This window comes from Elgaria multicarinata, chromosome 3 (assembly GCF_023053635.1).
Source record: "Elgaria multicarinata webbii isolate HBS135686 ecotype San Diego chromosome 3, rElgMul1.1.pri, whole genome shotgun sequence".
NCBI classification, from domain to species: domain Eukaryota; kingdom Metazoa; phylum Chordata; class Lepidosauria; order Squamata; family Anguidae; genus Elgaria; species Elgaria multicarinata.
Window position 1 is genome coordinate 848589 of NC_086173.1, and position 20608 is coordinate 869196.

The 20608-nt window shown below is 41.7% G+C and overlaps 1 protein-coding gene across 5 annotated transcripts in view; it reads right to left on the reverse strand.

The window, feature by feature from the left end:
• The window catches only part of POSTN (periostin), a 46321-nt gene that overhangs the window by 24845 nt on the left and 868 nt on the right, over positions 1–20608 (reverse strand). For all 5 annotated transcript variants that reach the window (XM_063118998.1, XM_063118996.1, XM_063118997.1 and 2 more), the window contains exons 2-11: positions 18684–18782; positions 12642–12706; positions 11869–12026; positions 9843–10007; positions 8505–8651; positions 7535–7676; positions 5693–5905; positions 5334–5468; positions 4796–4944; positions 3505–3641 (exon numbers count right to left, since the gene is read on the reverse strand). In XM_063118998.1, coding sequence (XP_062975068.1) covers positions 3505–3641; positions 4796–4944; positions 5334–5468; positions 5693–5905; positions 7535–7676; positions 8505–8651; positions 9843–10007; positions 11869–12026; positions 12642–12706; positions 18684–18782 — 1410 coding nt within the window. The remainder of the gene's footprint in view (positions 1–3504; positions 3642–4795; positions 4945–5333; positions 5469–5692; positions 5906–7534; positions 7677–8504; positions 8652–9842; positions 10008–11868; positions 12027–12641; positions 12707–18683; positions 18783–20608) is intronic.

Below are 20608 nucleotides of genomic sequence, written 5' to 3' on the forward strand. Positions count from 1 at the left end.
GGTATATGGTATGTGTCAATGGGCCCCAACAGTTACCAGAGCACTTCAATACCGCTATAAACCAGTAGTGTGGCTCCTGCCTCTTATATACCACTTTCATACCGCTTTCATAGTGGAATATCCTGCTTGGTGTAGATGAGCCCATGGTGAGCCAAATGCCATTGTTCCTTTGTAAGGTAAGGATGATCAGGGGTCTGGAAACAAAGCCCTATGAAGAGAGACTGAAACAACTGGGCATGTTGTTTCTGGAGAAGAGAAGATTGAGGGGAGACAGGATAGCACTCTTCAAATACTTAAAAGGTTGTCATACAGAGGAGGGCCAGGACCTCTTTTCGATCATCCCAGAGTGCAGGACACGGAATAACTAGCTGAAGTTACAGGAAGTCAGATTCCGGCTGGACATCAGGAAAAACTTCCTGACTGTTAGAGCAGTACGACAATGGAACCAGTTACCTAGGAAGGTTGTGGGGTCTCCCACACTAGAGGCATTCAAGAGGCAGCTGGACAACCATCTGTCAGGTATGCTTTAGGGTGGATTCCTGCATCGAGCAGGTGGTTGGACTTGATGGCCTTTTAGGCCCCTTCCAACTCTACTATTCTATGATTCTATGAATGGTTATTAGTCTTTATGTGCTACCTCCACTATCAGAGGCAGTAAGCTATGTACACCAGTTGCTGGGGAACATGAGTGGGAGGGTGCTGTTGTACCATGTCCTGTTGCCTGGTCAACAGCTGGTTGGCCACTGTGTGAACAGAGTGCTGGGCTAGATGGACCCTTGGTCTGATCCAACATGGCTCTTCCTATGTTCTTAAGGTAATAAACATGATTGAAATCTATTGGACTGTTTCAGACATATGAAACATTTCTGTTTAATGCTTTTAATATATTGTGGTCTAAGTCTAGAGAAAAAGAAAGCACTGCAAGTGTGTGTGTTGAGAGAGACTATGTGTGTCCACATACTACTAAATTATACTGATTATAGTTTAGTAATATACCATTCAGGTGGGACACATGGATGAGATATGAACAAGGAGACTCTGAAAATATAATCTCCCTGTTTTAGATGCAAAAATCTTCATTTTATTTCTATGATCTGGGCTAGTTAGAATTCCTTCTTGGTGAGTAGCTTGGAATTGCCTAGGTTGACACGGGTAGGTGAAGGAATCAAAGTTGGCATATAATAGGGCAGGAAACATTTCTGAAGTTATCTACAAGACCATCATGTGCAGTTGATCTTGTAGAATAACATAACCTGGACTTACATGACCTGGGTAGGAGCTACACTACTGCTTTAAAGCACTTTATAACAGTTTTGACAACTGTTGGGGCCCAGGACACCTGCATATACAGTTGTCAAAACCATTATAAAGTGCTTTAAAGCAGTAGTGTAGATCTGGATTTCCACACAATGGACCATGCTTTTCTTTTCCCCAACCAGCTGGAAGTGGAATTAATATAGCATTATATTAATTCCACTTACAATGCCTGTCCCCATGGCCAGTAATTTATATGATAATAACATGCTCAATTCTCTGAATGCTGGCCCTTATCCAACCCTTATACATCATACACGTGCAAGAGGGACGTATCAGCAGGCTTGGGTTTCAGCAGATATTTGTGTGTTTCATTAAGATTTTATATTTTTAACATGCAGCCTTGGATTTCTGTTTTTGCTTCTTTTTAAATTTTGTTTTAACTGTTTTATTCTGTTTTTATTTTCATTTTACCTTGTACACCGCTCTGAAATTTTTCAATGGGCAGCGGTATATAAATAACCTAAATAAATAAATAAAAGAGGTCCCTATTTCATGAATTATCTTTTAGTACTTGAAGTGTTTTGCACCCTAAACAGAGCGTGGAAAGATCACTAAAACCCATGTCAGAATCTCCAAGATGCCTCCACAACATCCTTCCATGAGGTAGAATGGAGAAAAAGAAGGAAAACTCAGGGATGAAAAAGAAGTTCTTCTTGCACTTTGAGGTGAATATGTCACATTGTAATTTTAGTCATCCCAGTTGTCCTGATTATGGAATTTGGTGGTGTCCCTTCCACAGTTTCACTAATCTTGCCACTGTTCTTCTTGTCATTCTGGAGAACAGGACAGATGTTTATGACTGCTGTGCCCTGACTCATTTGCCCTTCCTTGTGTACACTCCATTACACATGTACATCTGTCATTCCTCCAAGGAGCTCAGGGAGACACACTTACGTTCTTCCCTAACACATTTTATCATCACAACAATCCTGTGAGATAGATTATGATAAGACATGGCTTAGATCTACACTACTGCTTTACAACAGTATTGAAGTGCATGGCTAACTGTTGTGGCACATTATACGTTCTGCATACCACTTTCATTCTTTACTGTTACTTCCTGCTTTTTCTTACACATTATCCAAAATAGCACAACGAATGTCATTGTGTGGATACATGTGCCAGAGGGCTATAGCCTTACCATGATAGGATCATAATGATCTGACATAATGTGTAGATCTGCCCCAAGGGCACCCAGTGGCTGAATGAAGATTTGAACCCAGGTTTTCCCAGGCCTAGTCTGACACTCTAACCATTACACCATGCTTGTTCTACCCTGTTTTGCTATCTAAACTATTGAAGAAAAATTTGGTGTCAAAGGGGAGAGGCATCAGATTCTGCAGTGGGTAATGTGAAATATGTTGTTGTTGTTTATTCGTTCAGTCGCTTCCGACTCTTCGTGACTTCATGGACCAGCCCACGCCAGAGCTTTCTGTCGGCTGTTTCAATTATATGTGAAATATAATTTCATACAAAACCTGACTTCCTAGGATTTAAGTCAACTGCACTTCAAGTTAAGTCAATAGCTTGGGGAACGGCTTCAGTGTTTCCAAGCTTAATTGAGTTGTTCATAGCCAAGAAATACCATCTAACATTTCTGGCTGGAAAATGTGCAAATGCAGAAATGATGCAGTCCTGCTAGCCCGCCTTCTCTGGACAACATTATATTTCTGTGTAAATTTGCAGTCTTGCCTCTAGCTTTGATTTAGTGCTGTCATACCATTTCCTGATCATCACTACCATTTATGGCCATGTATCTAGGTGATGAGAATGCCAAAGTAAATTTTAGAGATAATGTATGTTTAGTGTTTTAAACTGCAGGCACTGAGAGAGCTCCTTCATCTTCAAGAGTTACATTGACAGGGCAATCCTCTCATCAGTACAGCATTACAATGGGAACTCTCCCTTCTATGTATTTTCCTTTTTAAAAGACTGTTTCAGTTTTTGTTCCCTCAATTCTAACGTATTTTCTATACATATTCTCTAAAATTGATGTCATGAACCACCCAATCAAGAAACGGTGGGTATTTCGTTGCATTTTTATATGATTTTTTACTGTATAATGTAAAAAACCCTGAAACTCAGAAATGTCAAACTTCAGAATGATCCTTGGCATCTCCCAATAGAACCCAGATCTTATATTTCTGTAAAGTGTCAGTTTTGATATGGTTAAAAATCTTGGCCTACCTGAATCGTTTATCAGATCTCAATACTTCATGTAGAGTTTTGTCTGCTGGTTCGATTATTTCCCTGAAAATATGAATAAATCCATTTCTTCCCTCCTTGCTTCCTCGGATCATGCATGAATTCTCAACACACACAGCCTAGCAATGAAAAATTAAATACAAATAACATAAGAGTGGGAAAAGATGCAACACCCACACCTTGATGATCACACCTCCCCAGACTTTGTAATGAGTAAAATGTAATTCATCCAGATTCCTTGCAAGCGATTTGTTTCTACTCTTTAGCGGAACAGATATGTCTAAATATGGTATTTTCTCTGTTAGTCATACAAAATGTGCCTTGAATATTACATCCCAGCAATTTGAATGGGACAGAGTTTTCCTGGCTGGGCACAAAGGAGAGGAAATCTCTCACTGCCTTTGCTTGTCTAGGGCCAAGGGGCTTGCTTTGGGGGCGCAACATTTGGACCTCTGGTGGCTTTCAAAGGAGGGGTTACGAAGCAAGGAGCCTTTTATCAAACTATCAAGACACCACAGAGAAGTCACCAAAATGTTTCAATGCATTTTGATTTATAGGACAGAGTTTATAATATTTTAAAATTGAGTTAAACACCCCCAGCATCTAATATTGTGTCTTTTCACTCGGCTTTTTAAATTGTTATTAGGGTTTTAAATGTCTTTTTATGTTTTACTATGGTTGTATTTATATTTTTTGTTTTTTTGTTTTCTGAACTTTTTGTAAATTGCTTTGGCTGGCTTCCAGAAGGTGGTATTAATCAGTCAATCACATTCCAATTTCATTGAATTTGGAAACATAAATTACTCCAGTTCCCCAAGAAGAGAATTTATCCCACTAAACATATTGGAATATATACTCTGAGAATATTTCAAACCCAGCACTTACAGGATCTCAATTAGCAAATATTTAATTGTAAATTTGCTGGAGACAACTATAACAAGAACTGAATTTTCATCGAATCATAGAATCATAGAATAGCAGAGTTGGAAGGGGCCTACAAGGCCATCGAGTCCAACCCCCTGCTCAATTTTAATGCCCTGGTCATTATTTTACAATGCAATCCTATGCTTGTTTACTCAGAAGTAAGTTCCATGTTCTATGGGGTTTAATCCCACCTAAATGTTTGTAAGATTGCAGCCTTAATGTTTTTAATAAGCCATAGTGAGGTTTTAACATTAACTTGGGAAGCAATCTTGTCACCATTTTTAACAGTTTCAGAATGTTGTAGTCTTTTACTATCACAAATATTTTCCAGAATTTTAATTTCACTTACTGTACGATACACAAATACCCTGAGCTTCTTTCCTCCCAACGTCTCCAAGAACTGTCCATTGTAGAGGTCATTCAGGCCAACTTTCACATTCAAAATGTGGTTCTGCAGAATCAGTTTGAGGACTCGCTCATCCATACGTAAAGTGTCATCTAACCATTTGGACAGAACATAATGCCAACATTAGGTTTTCTTTTGTGTTATCTGATGCCTCTGTAATATATCATGATAATATCAAAAACAATGAAAATGTTAGGGCTGTGCAAGCCTTGGGCCTTGGATTCAGAAATCTGAATCACAGAGGCCATTTGATGGTGGATCGGGGAGGACCAAGGAAGCCAAAGGAAGATGAGGAGAGGAACACAGCGTGCCTGAACTACCTTGCCTCCCTCTGACCTCCCTCTGGCTGCCCGTTCCTCCCCCACTTTTTATTATCTGCTCCTGTGCAGCTTCGCAGATACAGAAATAATTTTTTAAAAAAATGTACAAAAGGATGACATATTTCTTGATTTAACACTACAAATTTGATTGGCCAGTTTACCTGAAAAAGCCCCATTCAATGGAGCTAGCAGGGTGTATTCTTCTTCTGGCTTTAGAGATGCCGCCAAACCGAGCTGAGCCACCAAGTCTTTGAAAGTACCTTGTTGGGGACCAGCAAGATCAATAACTTGCTTAGCTGAAATTGAGAAAGGCATATGTGGACAAATGTTAGGTTTTTGCTCCAAAATTCTCACTTGCAGACAAATATTTTCCACAGCAAGATAGATAGGACTTTACAATGCAGGCTATAAATGGGTTCTTTCTTTTATAGAAATAAAGATCAAACTAGCTGCTGGTCTAAGCCAGTGGTCAGTCAATATTAGTGTTAACGAGAGAAGAGGTCATCCATGTGTTGCTCACCAGAGTCAGGAATAAGCACTTGGTCTACAAGGTGAATGACGCCATTACTTGTCACGATGTCTTTTCGGTTTACCATTTTGACTCCATTGATTGTCAGGCTTTCCCCATCACAGCCAACTTCAACTGTGTTGCCTTCTAAGGTTTCAAAGGTGGCACCACCCATGATAGCTTCAGAACACTGAAGAGTATTCAAAACGTGGAACTTTATCAGAGCTGGACAGGGGAAAGAACAACAAGACCCATGTGCTCAGAGAAAATACTTGAGAAAATATGTAATTCATGTGCACCTAATGTAACATGGTAGGTCATTTGTTTTGCCAGCCAGAGAAAACTATCTAATAAATATGCTTAAAGCTATTAACAGTGCAATCCTATCTATCTTTGCTTGTAAATAAGTCCCACTGTGTTCAATTAACTCCCCACTCAGTGTATTTAGGATATTGCATCTTTACTAATGGATGTATTTGCAGGCAGGAATGCAACATACAACATTCTTAATTATTTTTTTAAAAAATCAAATGTCTTTTATTTATAAGTAAATAAATACATCAGCTGAGTGGGAAAACTGATGAGGTATAAGGTAGTTGGTGCACCAGTAGAGGAGGATTTGCTTTTTCTGGTCTTAGCACCATCACACCATCTGTTGACCTGTTGAGTCACTATTACTTTGCTTTCATTTTCCTTTACTTCTTCCTTTTAGCTTCTCTTCCATGGGATCCTGAGGATAAAGGAGTTCTGCTCCTGACACTTTCCTCTTTTCAATTTATTTCCCAATTCAACAAAGCTTGAATACAAAATCTGCCATGTGTGTATAAGACAAAACTTCTTCCCATTTTCTTTCTTTTTCCTTATCAATAATATGTTTCATGACAGTGTTTTTGTGTAGTTCATTTCAATATAACTTGTTCATAAGAGAACATCCTTTTACCCCCTGTGTAAAAGAATAATCAAATGATTTACACATACATCCTTAGAGATTGGTGTGTGTGTGTGTGTGGGGGAAACTGACATTGTAAGAGTATGACATAATATCAAATTAAAACAGTTTGAATAGGGATGTGATTTTGAATCAAACATATTTAAAATACTTGTTCTTATTAACTCATGTTCATAATAGATGGTGTCAAGCTTCGAGGAGAGATGATCTTTGCGTTGAGTTTTTAGGGGGTACTCATCACACAACATGTTCTAAAAACCACCATTGTTTGACTGTGGGCTACTGTGGAGTTGAGTAAAATTCAATGCAGGATTTGATTGACAATTACTCTGCCCCTCTCTCCTCCCCTGGTCCCCCCACCCCCATGGTATCACATCAGCCATTGATGTGAAAAACAATCCTGGTGGCTCTCCTAGAGCGGCACTCCCTCCTTTTGCCGCTCTTGCCAGAGAACTCTGTAGCCAGTGGGAAAAGTCTACTCAACACAACAGAAAGCACCACTCAGCATATCGGTTGTATAGGGACTCTCCTTTGCACAGCATTGATATTCTGCGTGGAGCATTTTCTGAAAAAACTTCCACCGTTGTGTGGAGTTTCCCTGCCAGACAACACATTTCTCAACGGTGGTGTAAAAACTCCACTGTGGACTTCTAAAACCATCATTGAGAAATGTGTTGTCTGAAGTGAGCCATTCTGTTATTAAAGCTTAGCATGATTCCCTTGAGAACCCTTCTTTCTTTTTCTTTTTATGTAATAGGAAGCAAGAAAAATTCTCACTCCTATAAAGTGGTGGTGCTTGGATAATTTAATCTTTTCTTATTCCTATTAATAACAACAGGTCTGATATAAGCAACTGCCCATGATAAAACTTTTTTTCCCCTCCTACACAAAATTTACTGAAATACCTTCAGAAGCCACCTTGTCACCCATGATCCTTTGCAAGATTCCACGTGGAAGTTTCTCAAACGCTTCATTGGTAGGAGCGAAGACGGTATAATGGCCAGGCTTCCCAAGAGTTTCCATCACACCTGACGCAACCGCAGCAGCCTAGGAAACAAATGGGAGCCCTGATTAAGAGCATCTGACAAGACATCAACATGCTAGGTATGGAAAAGCAATTTGGCAACAATGACACTGACACAGGGTGCAGTGAAACGCAGGGGGCGGGTGCTGAAATGAACATTCGGGCTATTCTGAGTTTTAAAACGGCCCTGCAGCCCAACTACACACGCCGTCTACATAGCCTAACAACTCCTTCTGTAGTTTCATTCACTAGGTGGCTCCACTAGATGTCAATGTGGCCCATTACTTTCAAGTCTTCAACAAGTGCAGAGTTTGAAAAGAAGGGAATACAAGTAGCTAATCTTTGTGGAAGGCTTCTGGTCCTGGGCACTTTGAAAGTCACTGCTTGTTACCCTTTCTTAAAACAAACACAAAAGCAGTTTGCTGGCAACTGGCTTGTGCTGGGTCCTTATCTGCATCTGCTCCACAAAGGTGTTTTTTTCATGATCCCACTGAAAGATTGTCAAATAATCTCCATCCACATTCCAAAATACACTTCTGCTTTGTTCTCTCTGAGTTTAAGGCAGCCATAAAGACTAGTCTGTCAGGGATGCTTTAGGGTGGATTCCTGCATTGAGCAGGTGGTTGGACTCGATGTCCTTGTAGGCCCCTTCCAACTCTGCTATTTTATAATTCTATGAAACTCTGAAAAGTTTCATAGCTACATCTTTGAACAGTGATTCCTATCTTATCACATCAATTCATCCTCAGTTTATTTTGGTGTTCAGCTGCGTCCTTCTTACATTTAACACAGCTACATCTGTATATATGACTAAAGGAGATTCTTAATTATGAAGAAAATAGAACGCTTACCCCGAGAGATGAGAGGTCATCTTCTGCTTCAATGAAGTCCCGAATGGTATTTCCAACTGGGGTCAGCACACGGTCGATGACGTGAACAACACCATTCGTAGCAATCTGGTTGCCATGGATGATTCTGGCACAGTTAACGGTAACAACCTATATTTGAAGAATGGTGCAAGAAAATATTAAGCACAGAACTTGCTATAAATTTGGCTCCCTTGTCTTTTCCTACTGGCATCCAAAGGATGACCCAGGAAGCGTTGCGTGTTTCTTCGTTTTTATTCTTCATATAATTTTTTTTGAGACATGCAATGTCACTATAAAATGTTGTGGAAACAATGTAGCTAATACACGTTTTTGCAATGGAATTTGTACTGGTTAATTTTCAGTTGCTTTTCAATTCACATTAGTGGATGGTTGAGGATTAGTAACGTTGAGGATTTTAATGAGTTAGATCCAGATTACTTTTTAGCTGGAATCAGTGGGATTCAACCTTCCTGCAAACGGAGGCATCGGCCAATACCCTTATCCAAATACCACCTCCAAAAGTGGTGAGACGTGTTGCAAGAAGTGCCAGAGCCTTTTCAGTCACGGTGCTCCAATGAGGCTTTGCCTAGCACCAAGAGGGATTCTACACGTCGTACTGAGGGCGCTTCTATGCGCCCCCAGTGCGCCCCCAAAGTGATCGTGTAGCTTGCCTGGCGAAGAGACGAGGAAGAGGCGTCCTTGCCGCCGCCACTGCCACCGCCACCGCCACCCACCTACCTCCTCGCCGGCTCCGCTCTCCAACCCGGCCGGCGAGGAGGTAGGTGGGTGGCGGTGGCGGCAAGGACGCCTCTTCCTCATCTCTTCGCCAGGCAAGCTACACGATCGCTTTGGGGGCGCACTGGGGGCGCATGGAAGCGCCCTCAGTACGACGTGTAGAATCCCCCAATTCTGATGTCTTTTAAAGCACTGTGTTTATTTACTTAGGCATTTTAAAACATTTATGTTACGTATATTAAAATCTGACTTTTAATTGCACTTTCATCTGCTGGTTGGTTTGTATGTATTGTATTGTTATTTTAGTAGTAATTTTTGTAACTTGTTCATAACAGGCAGCGTATTAATATTTTAAATAGTCACTAATAACTTTTCATATTGATTTCAGTGGGACTTAAATTCAAGTAACTGAAGTCCAGATCCAACGTGATGTTTATAAAAATGAAATTCTATCAAGAATGTTGAAGTTTATAGCTTTTTGCAAAGCCATATTTATAACATACATGCCACATGTTGTCCCCTGCATTACCCTAACGTCTAAAGTTCACGGTTCTACATATAGATAAAAAAACTGAACAAACTTACGCCATTGGGATAGTGATTTATATGCAGCTTTTGATCATTGTACATAGACACCAGAGACATGCCGTTCCTAAGGTCCTTTGTCAGCATGCGTTTGTTTACCATGTGGTTATGGAGGGCGTTGTACAGTTCGATGTTCACATTCTCAATCAGGCCACTGTGGATTTCCTGGGGGAAAAGATTCCGTCAGCCTTTCCAAAGACAGGATTCCAGGCAGCCAGATAGGCAGCAGAGCTTCCCCCCCCCACATCCTCTCTTTCTGCCACACCCCTTTCTTTCTCTCTCCTCCCCCGCCCCCCAACTGTGTTGCTGGGGGAAGGGGCAGATCACTCATGTCAGAGGTCTGAGCTGATCACTGAAGGAGGGATTTTGAAATCAGTCTGAGAGCACCTAGTTCTCTCAGGCTCCTCTCACACACCATTCAGAGCTTTATGGCAATCACTGCGAATTGCATGCAAAGGACTCAGAAGTTTTCCACCTTATAACCTGCTTTGATTGTGAAGTACTCCCAGGCATCCTGCCTTAATTGTGCAATAAAGCAAAAAGATTCACTGTACTTAGCCCCTACTTTTTGAGCGTATCTTCCAAGCCGCCGCTGGGGTGCAGGAGCAGGATTTTAAAGAAATGCTTACATCTGCGTAAGCTTTAAAGATAAAGACACCAAAATTGGCACAGTAATAGATATTAGGGAGAGCTTTAAGCATACCAAATTTGAATTGAATTGGGTCATCCGTTGATTTTTTAATGATTTTTTACATTTCTCCCCTTAAACTCACTTCCTGGTATGCAAAGGATTACTGTCGCTGGGTAGCAAAAACAACAACAACCGTGAAAGCATAGCGCTACAGGGATAATCTGAGGGAAGCAGGTAGGTGGGATGAAGCTTTCAGTCTCAATCCGAAATGGGCATTCTGCATGAAATAGTAAGGAAAAATAAATTCTCACATGCCTCCGCCATACTTCCAACTTGGGTTGTTTCTATACCAGCCTGAAAATCCGGACTGGTCACGGACGAGTCCCTGTGACTTCAAATGATGCACGGGGGCTCCCGGGAGCAAGGGGGGTGAGCATGGGTTTTCCCTGGGATTATTTACCCCTGGAAAAACCCAATTCTTCCTGCGGTCTCAGGATCATCCCAAGACTGTGGGAGGTGTGTGGTCTTCATCCCACCTCCTCACAAGTAAACGTGAGGAGTTGGGAAACAGGCACAGGGCACATAGCTCTTCAGGTGCTCCATACCCATCGGGGGTGGCAGGGGGGGAGCGGGAGCTCATCTTGTGGTAGAAAAAAAAGGCGGGCACGACATCCCTCCTTCCTCCCGGGATGTTGTGCGCACGTTTGGACTAAGGGGAGGATCTCACGAGCAAAACATTGTGAGATCCTCCCCCTCCCTACCTCTACACCCGTATGGTGTAGAAAGAGCCTTAGTATGTGACACAGTCATACGGTTAAAGTAATTGTTTCACCCTTTTCCTAAGAGAAAGTATTACTGGTAAGATACACATATGTGTACACGTTGAGCCGGAGATATGGTGGGGCCATTTAAGCACTCATGATCCCCTACCAAATATATCAAGGACCCTTTCCAGGGAATGTATGACCCCAGCCTTAGACCGTTTGCTTTCTCTGAATTCCCCCCCCCCCGCCCCTGGTTTCTTCAAAAGCTTCTAACACGTGTTCAAAATGAACACACTACTTCAACTGAAACCTAAACTATTAACAAGGCAAGTTTTGTTGCCTGAGCCTTTGACTTGATTCAAGTTTTCAGTGTCGGCAACATCTCCTGAATGTTACTATAAAAACCCATCTTTCAGTGTTTTTCCCCAACCACCTAATTTTATTCCTGCAACACTTAATACTGGTAAATTGGATATGGTTAGTTCCCCGCCCCCTCCTTTAAATTCAACTAACCAGAGTAGTTCTAAGTACCATATTCAGCAGCCGAGTGTTAATTCCCCGCCCCATTAATTTGGTTTATATGTAGCAAAATCATTTATAACACTTTTAAAATCTATATTGATATAGTTACACGATCCAAAAGATCCCAGGCTTCATTGCTTGGTGCAAAGAATGTATAAGAGCCATGTCCTTCAATCTCTTCTCTCAGTTTTGACAGGTCAGAGTATTGTTGGGTGGAGGTAGCTCCCACAATGCCCAATGTGCCGAAGACATGATCTATGGGAGCAACTGAAAAAGAAAAGGAACAAGCACACCGTACCGTCTGTTCATGTACCTGGTACCAGTGGAAATTATTAATGGGATTTGTTGAACTAAGTACTGCTTGTTTTTGTTCCCCTAAATTTAGCATGTGATAAAATTTGTAGCAGTATACAAACTATGGAGCTAAAACGGTGTTCAAAGGAAAGGAATGTTCCACCTCAACTTGGTTGGCATTTTCTCTAAGGAGGCTATGGAAACTGAGGTGCTATTAGCTGCTTCACATTTGATTGGGTCTACTCAGATGTACTAAACATGTACTTCAGTACAGGATTCCCTTAATCTTTGTAAAACGCCCAGAGAGCTTTGGCTATGGGGCGGTATATAAATCATCATCATCATCGTCATCCTTCATATTAGATATTACACCACTTACATTTATAGATCATGCCCATATCCTTAAAATAATAATAATAGAGAAGTACCCAGTTTTTACATGCAAATTTTCCATCAGGTAATGTTTCCTAACATAACATGAAAGACCCTCCACATGGATCTCCTCTCCCCCTCAGGCCCCCGGTTTTAGAACAAATGCAGGGAATATGTGGCACGTGGCCACTTGGCCGTGTCGTTCCGTGGCACTACCTGCAGGGCAGCCTCGCTCGCCTTCCATCTTCATGTAGCCAGGGCAGCATTCATATAAGACGGTTCTGCAGAACAACAGCAGAGATATCATTTCATTTCCCCAGTTATTGTCTCCTTGTTTTGTTGTTAGTTCCTCTTGTTATTAAAATAGACTCAAAGTAGCTTGCAATAATTATAAATATACAAGAAAACACAAGAAAACAACAATAAATGTAGACAGTTTTAACAGCCTGTAGTCAAATTAAAAGCAGTTAACAATTTAGAGACTGAAGTCAAATACTAAAAGCCAGCTGAAATAATAAAAAAGCATTCAGAAATTGCCCAAAGAATAAAAGAGGAGGGGGCTGTGGATCTTCACAGATAAGGAGATCAATCATGGTGCCACTACTGAGAAACCTCAGTCTTAAGTACCCCATCTGTTTATTTTCTTGTAATGATGTGTCCAAGAGTAGAACCTATGATGCTGATCTTAACTGGTAGACAGGATCATGTGGGAATAGATGGTCCAAAACTCACCTGGCTCCCAGACTTTTAGCACTCTAAATGATAGAACCATTACTTTAAACTGAGCTTAGGGTGACCATATGGAAAGGAGGACAGGGCTCCTGTATCTTTAACAGTTGTATAGAAAAGAGAATTTCAATAGGTGTCATTTGTATGCATGCAGCACCTGGTGAAATTCTCTTGTTCTTCATCACAACAGTTAAAGCTGCAGGAGCCCTGCCCTCTTTTGTATCTGGTCACTCTAGATAAAACACATACCTGGAATCAATTAGGGATGGATTTAGCTGTTTCACTTCCTGTAACTTTGGCATTTTCTCAAGTACAAGTTCATTCTGTCCCATTTTTGCATCAGTCTGCAGATGCTTTTTTAAAAAGTATGCATGAAAATTTGAGCACATTATGTATATATTTCCCCCCTAATATACACATTTTTGCATGCACATTTCCTGAATATATCCCTTTTTGTATGCAGTTTTTCATAATATACCCCCTTTATAATAGAAGTAGATTGAAAAACTCAGAGGAGCTTCAAAACTAGAGAATAATTACATTCTGGTTCATGTATTAATGGAAATTAAGTCAGTTCACATTACAATGCCATCTAAATGAATTTTAATCCCTACTAGATGCATAGAATAAGCAAAGAACCACCTGCCGGGCTGAGGAAGGGCCTGGAATTACTACAATGTCAGAGTAAAAGATGTAAAATGTCTGGAAATTTTGAAGCCATGGGGAAAAACAGTTTTCAGGGAAATTGGGGAAAATGCAATAGTAGCACTTTTTACAGATTGAAAGTCACTTTGTTACTTTAGGAACATAAAAAGTAACTATGTCCAAGTTGGTTTGGCATAAAATTATCACATTTGGTATATTAAAAGTACAGTGTATTCAAGCAATTATTACAAATTGAATTTAATTGTTTACATTTTTATGTTTTGTTTGTTTGTTTTTGTAACAAATGGAACTAGAAGCTCCTGAACTGTAAGGAACCTCTTTGGTTTTGCCAGTTTATGAGGAGCAGGCAAAAACATTTTTAAAAACAAACAAACAAACAGAGGAAACCATCAACATTAGGAAGAAGGGACGAGGAGGAGCGGGGCCGCGCTCTTACAGCACGGCATCTGTTTATGGAGATGGGACTGGGGTGGCAGCGAGGTGGGCAGCGGAGGCAGAATTGCAAGCACCTCTGCTTTTTACTCCCTTTCTTCATCATATCCAGTGAAAAAGCAAAATCACGTGAACGCAAATTTAATGCAGATGAGCCGTAAAACTTGCCAGTGTGTAACAGCTACAGCTAAAATGTTCTTCCAGTGTATTTTAGATGATCATGTTCCTTTAAACACGTAACCCGCTTCCTCTGGGAGACTGGAGGGATTCCAGCCAGCTTTGGCTTCGAATATGCAAAACCACATGTTCCCTCACAGTTCAGCGCAACCAGAAAGCCAACGCATGACATGTATTTGAAAAGCGGGGGCGGTTTTGGGAGAAGGACGGGTTCCAAGAGGTGGCTGGAATCTCAGCCTTTGCAAGCATCCATGGTAATACTGGGCCCTCAATATCTTTTTGCTTGACTCCGTCTGCTTCCCAGCTATGTGCACAACTATAAGCCCCCAACACATTTAAACCTATTGAGATGCTAAATGGAAAATGTTCTGAAGCAGAGCAGCCTACAAACAGCTTAGCCATCTTGCTCACCGTTCTCCCCCTGCAAAAGGAAAAGGTGTTTTAGGGGGGAGTGTTAACGCTGAATCCTGCTGGGTACCCCTAAGTTCTCTCATCCTCTTGTCTCACAAAAGAAGGCAGCGCCTGGAGAAAAGGCAGCAGGCTCCTGTGCTCTCACTATTGTTCATTTGTTCCAAATTCCACCCACATATGGGAGAGGGGCTTGGATCATGCAACATAGCACTTACCCTTTGGACTTAAAAAGTTCACTCTTTATACTTCTAAGTTCCATCACACCTACTTTTTTTCCCTGGTACACCCCCCCGATTTTGACCTCAGCTTCATTAGCGGGACAAGCACTAGTCCCTTTCACGATTGTGGCAATACTGGGGGACTCTCTTTTCATTTGTTTGCTCTCCCACTATTGCACCTGCCTCACCCCACCCCAGCTCCTTCCCACTCCAGTTCATTGGTTCTTGTCAGGTGATGGATGTGGGCGCCTCCACTCGGGAACTGATTCATTTATTTATACAGAGCATTCCCAACTTCGGAGTGATCACAATGGTTAAAGTTTGGGGAGTCACAGGCAGGACTACCTTATGTCGCAGAAGTCCCCAAAGTGTTTGGGAAGTGCTTGGGAGGGGGGAGCGAGGAGGACTTTAAGCTGGGCAGGGAGTCCTCCTGACAGCACGGGGGTGACTTTCTTCACCACCTCTTTGGTTAACGTCAAGGCAGCTTCCCAACTTCCACACTCTTTCCCCCTCATGCCTTGCTGGAAAAGCATCGCCAAGGCTGCCCCTGTCCCTTCTTCCACTTTTAAAGATCTCAGCACATCGCCTGTTTTCACGCTCCACACCCCATTTATTTTATCTCCCTCTCCCAATCCCAATCAATAACACTTAACAACATAGGATCACTGCACCCAAAAGTCCCAGCCAAAGCCCCAAAGAAACAATAAACATCTTTGTAGGTAACTCTGGAAAATCCCAGACCCACGCATGTTGGTGACATGATCGACGTCACCAAAATGCTTACAGCTTCTGTGTTAATCCACCCCTGCGTATTTATGAAGGATGAAGTCTCGCTTTATAAATGCACAGGAGTGGATTAAAGCAGAATCAGAGGTGTGTGTGTGTGTGTTTATGCAGGTGAATGGTTTGAGGGGGGAAATTGTAAAAAAAAAAATCAACCAATGAAGGGATCTCATTCAAATTTGGCATGCCTAAAACCCTACTTAAGAGTTATCATGGCGCCAAATTTTGTCTTGTTATCTTTAAAAATGACAGCGATTTTTTTAAAAAACATTTTAAAAATCTCAAACTTTAAAAAAATCTAAATATTGAGGGATGAATAGATATGCTTCAAACCTGGCATGGCTAAAGCCCTACTTAAGAGCTACCATGGTGGTGCCAAGTTTCGTCTCTTTATCCTCAAAAATGGCTTGGGACCGCAATACCTGTTGGAACACCTCTCCCGACATGAACCTACTGGTACAGTGCGCTCAACATCTAAGGTCCTCCTCCGAATGCCTACTCCGAGGGAGGCTTGGAGGATGGCAACAAGGGAGAGGGCCTTCTCGGTGGTGGCCCCCCAACTGTGGAATGATCTCCCCGATGAGGCTTGCCTGGCGCCAACATTTTTATCTTTTCGGCACCAGGTCAAGACTTTTCTCTTCTCCCAGGCATTTTAACAGCATTTAACAACGTTAAGTTTGTTTTTAATGGACCTCAGAATTGTTGTTTTTAAATGGATACTGTTGTTTTATACTGTTGTTTTTATGTTTCTGATGGCTTTTAAAATTTTGTATACTTTTTAATGTTTACCATTTTTAACTGTTGTAAACCACCCAGAAAGCTTTGGCTGTGGAGTGGTATATAAATGTAATTAATAAATAAAATAAATATAAATAAATAAATAAATAAAAATGAGGGAGCTGTAAGCATTTTGGTTAATTCCCATTGACTGTAATTTCATGGCAGCAAAGACCTGCTCTGCACACCCCTATTTAGTTTTACATTGGCCCCAGAAGACACCTTAAACCATTGGTTTAACCATGGTGGAAAAGGGCAAAAAGCCTTATTCACCATGGTTAAAGCCATGGTTTAAGGTGTCTTCTGAACACGGCCCTGCTTTCTGGCTTAACCACCATGGTTAAAGCTATGGTTTAAGGTGTCTTCTGAGCAGGGCCAACGTTACATTGGCTGGGTGCCATTTCTTCAGGTAATGAGGGTGGAGTTGGAGCAGCAAAAGTCCCTTCAACTGACTCAGTACAAGTCAGCATGCTGGTGAAGGAGAACCGCACTGCCCTCCTCTTTCATCAGCAAGACCTCCCTTCAAAGCACACACTCCTAACAAAGGACATGGTGTGAGGACAGCAATTCACAGTGGCGGAAGAGCGCTTTAATCCCATGTGGAGGAAATAAACAGAACTTTCCCTGCTCTAGGAAAACACAGAAAATGGAGGGGAAGAGGCGGGGTGACAGGACAGACACGGCGTCATGTGAGTACTGTGCTGCATAACAGATAAGAGTGTGCTAAAACCCTGGTGTGATGGAGCCCTTCATATCACTAAGAGTCTTGCAGTTTTCTGGATTGTGTTCTTTGTAGAAGACAAATGTGGCAGCCATATAAGAATCCTATCACTAGCAGCAATATAATGCATTTCCTCAAAGTACAACAGTGCTCTGGTCATTTGAGGAGAGCTGTGTTTCAGTTGGGCAAGACAGCAGGTGTTTTCCCCCCCCCAGGGATGTATGGCTGAAATTAAAGGGCTATGAATATTCTGTGATAAAAAGGTAATGATTCAGAATTATATACCCACATTCGATTCTCATACAAGTTTGTATCTGTCATCTCTACACAAATGACATATATTTGAGTATTTCTCTTTATCCTGGTTTTTTTTAAGGTATGGAACTATACAGGATATTGAGGCCTTCTAAGAAATGGAAGGATACTGTCAGTCATTTCTTGTCCACTTCCAAGCCTATCCTAGCAGGCACAGGGACCAGAAACTTGTGTTGTAGTTCTAATGAAACAACAACAGTCAAAACTACCCATGTTCTTCTAAGGACGCGGAATGCTGGGCCCAATACAAACCTCAGAGCTCATGTAATTATCACCCTAGATGGGCGTTATAGGCAGTTTTGATGAAGGTGGCTGCCTCCTGTACCTATTATCTTCCTCCCAGAACATCTATAAGATGACATCCCCTGCACAGACAGACAACCCCTTGTTCGCGCTGGACCCTCCAGCAAAATCCCAGGCACACCTGAATCTACATCACACACATTTCCTAGGCCATGTAACCGCAGTGTCCGCACGATCCTGTTCTTGGTCAGGAGGTTTTGTAACCAGATTCTGAATTATGCAGTGGTGGAATAGGATCAGGAGAAATCGATTGGGAATTTGTTAGCTCTGCACTAATAAAACATTCTGAGTTATCTAGGTTAAAAGTTAATTGCTGAAATGTACTTTAAATATACTAAAATGTACACAGCAGCAAAAAGGAAAGATACACAACAACAACAACAACAAGTAGGCTACCATAGAAGTGGTGGCCAACAGTTTTGGCAAAGGTGCCACAAGTCAAGTTCAAAGTATGGGGCAATGTCAGTTTCGTGCAGACGGCAGGTGGCAAAGGCAGGCCCCTCCATGCCCTGGTATAATTTTGCCTCTAGGTTTCTGAGCCAGCGAGCAAACAGTAACACAGGGGCCATTCTACAGGCTTGGCTCTTTGCCAGAGACCCCAGGCCCCCAGGCCTTCTCACTTCCATCCAGATGGTGCCATAAACCCTTGCTGGCTACCGCGCTTGGGGCACCCATGCCACCGGTTGGCCACTCAGGCTTAGCAGTCACAGAAGACGCGGCACTTACGCTTTCTTCCCACAGATGGCTCCCTGGTACCAGTTCCTGCATGTGCTGAAGTATTTCTTGTTGGTTCCCATAACTTGCTGGAGAGCGCAGACGTTTGGGCTGGGAGCGGAGAGAAAAGGTCAATATAAAAAGCCCTTTGTGCTTCTTTGACGGACACATCATAAACAGCAAAGCTTTGCAAGGCCACACCAGGAATCCATTTCCTACATAGTCATTTATTAAAATTGATGGGACTCCATGAAAATATAAGTCAAGGGCGTAAAGTCTTACTTGGACAGACCAGGCTTGCAAGGTTCCTCCTACTGAGAAATGAGCAGGACGAGGCTTCCTTTGGGGCTACAGTGTAACCACATTTGCTAACAACCTTTGCTATGACACCGACTTGGCCCTTGTTCCCAGAGAAGGAATTGTAGCCTGCGTGGACTCCTTTCACTTTCCAACTCTTACTTAAGTTTAGTTTGATTCCTGCTCACTGAGACTCACTCACACTTAAATGGCAAAGGCTGGAGTCAGACATTAGTTTGTTTGATAGTACAATAACAGCCATTGTTGCTTGTAGTGGGCACATTTATCACACTATGGGTTTTGTAGTGCTTCAAAAACCTGCAGAACCTATTTGACCACATACAATAACAGAATGAAAGAAACAAGTGTATATATGTCACAGGCAACAATGGCTGGGTTCACACAACATGACAACCATATTCAAGTTTGAGTGTGGGTTATCGTTGAACCACAGGTTGTTGTTGAAACATGGGTTCTTGTGTTGTGTGAACCCAGCCGTGCTAACAAACCATGGTTTCTTAACCACAAATAACCCACAGTTCACAACCCAACAAAGCATAGGTTCTCTTCTTGGGGATGGTTTGTGGCTAACAAACCATGGTTTGTTAGCATGCCTGGGTTCTCACAACTACCTATGGGTCAACAACAAGCCATGGTTCAATGATAACCCACACTCAATCTTGAGTATAGGTTGTTGCATTGTGTGAAGTTAAACAATGCTTCTGTGATTCCACCTTCAGCTCTCATACAAACCTTTAGTCAACAGGTCAATTGCCCCCAGCAGCTCTGCTCACTGGGAATCGTTCTGTTCATTTTGAGGGTGCGACCTGCCTGCTTTGCAGACTTAGAGAAGCGGGAACTTCTGAGACCTGGTCTTGCTTTCACAAACAGAGGCTCCTAAGCTATTATGCCTCTCTACAATCTTCATTATTAGAAATGGCAACCACTTTTTCCTGGCACAAATGGAACGAGGTTTTTACCCTGTTTGGTGTTATATTGCTCACAGCTACATAACTTATCTTACAGATTGGATGTGCGTGTGTGGCTATGGGAGAAAGGTAAATATTTTGTTTCCTCTGCCTTCTCACAGGAAACTCTCATCTTCTGTATTTTGATATATTATTTTTGATTGCCACTGTTTGGAATACCACAAGAGTACCTAAGTAAATACTCACATACCATAACTAAATGAGAAATAGGGGAGAAACAATGCAACCTTTTGGCTAAAAATAACAAATCCTTCTTTTGGTTTGAGAAGAAGGATCTTCACAGGTTAAATTCCACAACATGGGCACGACTCAGTGAGAAATTTTCTTCCTGAGCAAGCATCACTGACACCCACACAAGGGTCCTTGAACAAGTACCCTTGTGTGGCTCCCATCCAGTACCATAAAATTTGTGCAGGACAACTGTCTGCTGCATGGTGGTGTTTTCTGTTTTTCTGTTATTACACGTTCAAACAATAGTATTAGGGAATATTTTAGATGAGAATGCATTTAATTTTTAAGCATTATTTACTTTTGCAAAACCTTTTATCATTAATGTTTCACCATTTCATGTGTGTGTGTGCATATACAGTAGACACAATTCATTTATAATGAACTGGATTATTCAAACATACCATTTTTAATTGGGCAGAA